Consider the following 3,152-nt stretch of genomic DNA (forward strand, 5'->3'; position numbering starts at 1 on the left):
ATATATATGACAGAACATGTGATTTAGGTAGGCCTTATATATATGACAGAACGTGTGATTTAGGTAGGCCTAATATATATGACAGAACGTGTGATTTAGGTAGGCCTAATATATATGACAGAACATGTGATTAGGTTAGGTGTTATATATATGACAGAATATGTGATTTAGGTAGGCCTTATATATTTGACAGAACATGTGATTAAGGTAGATGTAATATTATATGTATTACTGAGGTAGACCTAATCTTTTAAGTGTAATTTATGTTTATAGCTCAGTGTGACAATGCCTATGTGTACGCCTGTTCTTTGTTATAGCTTCTATAATAACAGATTCACTTGTATTAAAACTGACCCTTTCTGTAACAGAGTGTAAACACTGGAAAGCTAAAGTTGATCCCATCATCTGCAGAAAGGAGTTGGTTCCACTGGCTGAACGAATGTGAGTAAGTACTTACCACATATACAAGAACAGTACTCACCACATATAAAAGTCCAGTACTCACCACATATACAAGTACAGTTCTCACCACATATACAAGTACAGTACTCACCTCATATACACAAACAGTACTCACCACATATACACATACAGTACTCACCATATATACTTGTACAGTACTAACCACATATACATATACAGGACTCACCACATATACATATACAGTACTCCCCACATATACAAGTACAGTACTCACCTCATATACACATACAGTACTCACCACATATACATATACATTATATATATGACAGAACATGTGATTTAGGTAGGCCTTATATATATAACAGAACATGTGATTTAGGTAGGCCTTATATATATAACAGAACATGTGATTTAGGTAGGCCTTATATATATGATAGAACATGTGATTTAGGTAGGCCTTATATATATGACAGAACGTGTGATTTAGGTAGGCCTAATATATATGACAGAACTTGTGATTAGGTTAGGTGTTATATATATGAAAGAATATGTGATTTAGGTAGGCCTTATATTTTTGACAGAACATGTGATTAAGGTAGATGTAGTATTATATGTATTACTGAGGTAGACCTAGTCTTTTAAGTGTAATTTGTGTTTATTGCTCAGTGTGACAATGCCTATGTGTACGCCTGTTCTTTGTTATAGCTTCTATAATAACAGATTCACTTGTATTAAAACTGACCCTTTCTGTAACAGAGTGTAAACACTGGAAAGCTAAAGTTGATCCCATCATCTGCAGAAAGGAGTTGGTTCCACTGGCTGAACGAATGTGAGTAAGTACTTACCACATATACAAGAACAGTACTCACCACATATACATATACATTATATATATGACAGAACATGTGATTTAGGTAGGCCTAATATATATGACAGAACGTGTGATTAGGTTAGGTGTTATATATATGAAAGAATATGTGATTTAGGTAGGCCTTATATATTTGACAGAACATGTGATGAAGGTAGATGTAATATTATATGTATTACTGAGGTCGACCTAATCTTTTAAGTGTAATTTATGTTCATTGCTCAGTGTGACAATGCCTATGTGTACGCCTGTTCTTTGTTATAGCTTCTATAATAACAGATTCACTTGTATTAAAACTGACCCTTTCTGTAACAGAGTGTAAACACTGGAAAGCTAAAGTTGATCCCATCATCTGCAGAAAGGAGTTGGTTCCACTGGCTGAACGAATGTGAGTAAGTACTTACCACATATACAAGAACAGTACTCACCACATATACAAGTACAGTACTCACCTCATATACACATACAGTACTCACCACATATACACATACAGTACTCACCATATATACATGTACAGTACTAACCACATATACATATACAGTACTCACCACATATACATATACAGTACTCACCACATATACCACACAGTCACATTTAGTACTTTAAGCTACAGTTTTTTGTTTTTTTTCTTATATAACTTTGTTACAGAGACTGGTGCCTGTCACGTCAGATCTGGTGGGGTCACAGGGTACCCGCCTACCTGGTCACCATTAACAGCCAGGTAAGTAGTTGGAAAAAGAATATAGATCCAAAAGAATGTCATATAAAATTGCCTTATATAAAAAAGTATTTAAAGTTATCAAGACTATAGGTTCCTTAGGGCAAGTAGCTTGGAAAGGTATTCATTTCAAATCAGAACTTCAAGATGTCAAGACCATAGCCATCCTTCACATTTTAGGGGTTATGCTCACTAAGGCTCTCTGCACCCTTGGAATACATCATGACGAAACTGAAGGCTCAGTGTGCACCACATTGTGAGTGAAATAAGAAAACTGGTTTAATCCTTTGATGTACATGAAATAATTCTGCTATAATAAAACACTATTACATGATTGACTGGCTTTGAAGTCTGAACTGGATCCTCTGTAATCTTGAAAGGACAGGTATCAACCTAGCGATTGGTCAGGTCTTTATTTTTACCTGAAACTAATCAAATAGCTAGCCACATCCCTTCGATTTTGCCATGACCTGTTCCAGGGGTGTAGAGAATTTATTTGGTTGTAACCACTGGATATCGAGGACAGTCATAGCATCCTATAGATTCCTACTGTGTGATTGGCCACTGGTGATTTTCTTGCTGAGATAAAGTTAATTAATTATTTGAATTTTGTGTGTTACTTCATGTATGAAAATAGAGACTTACATTGTCTCTATTCACTGTTATTGTTGAGATCTGCGAGAACTAGAAGAAGTCTTTAGGGTTTCCTGTGACATTAAAATCTACGGGTTAAGATTTACGGGTCCGGTGTAAATTTGGCATGGTTTACCCAGCATCCTGTAACAGGAAAATGCTGTGGCCAGTATTCACTATTTTTAAAAGCTTTGTTTTAATATTATATCAAATTAATCAGGTTGAAGCTTACAAATTTGTAATCAATAGGTCCAAAAAATACAAATATCATTTTGGAATATGAGATTTTTTACAACTTAGGCTCAAACGAAACATTTGCAAGAGAACCCTTTCTTGGATGTTTTATGGTAAATTGTATATGATTTGCCAATACAACTTTGTGATTAACATTCAGCCAGGTAAAGAGGAAATGTGGATAATTGGTCGAACAGAAGAAGAGGCTAAAACTAAAGCTGCCCGCCAACTAGGTGTGTCACCAGACTTATTGTGTCTACAACAAGGTACGGTAGG

At 35.3% G+C, this 3,152-nt stretch overlaps 1 protein-coding gene across 1 annotated transcript in view; it reads left to right on the forward strand.

Annotated features, from left to right (window-relative positions):
- The window catches only part of LOC110452963 (valine--tRNA ligase-like), a 63,684-nt gene that overhangs the window by 17,696 nt on the left and 42,836 nt on the right, over window positions 1–3,152 (forward strand). The window contains exons 12-14 of the mRNA XM_021501741.1: window positions 369–445; window positions 1,940–2,012; window positions 3,037–3,142. Of these exons, the coding sequence (XP_021357416.1) occupies window positions 369–445; window positions 1,940–2,012; window positions 3,037–3,142 (256 nt within the window). The remainder of the gene's footprint in view (window positions 1–368; window positions 446–1,939; window positions 2,013–3,036; window positions 3,143–3,152) is intronic.

Source organism: Mizuhopecten yessoensis, unplaced genomic scaffold, assembly GCF_002113885.1.
Source record: "Mizuhopecten yessoensis strain PY_sf001 unplaced genomic scaffold, ASM211388v2 scaffold7015, whole genome shotgun sequence".
Taxonomy (NCBI): domain Eukaryota; kingdom Metazoa; phylum Mollusca; class Bivalvia; order Pectinida; family Pectinidae; genus Mizuhopecten; species Mizuhopecten yessoensis.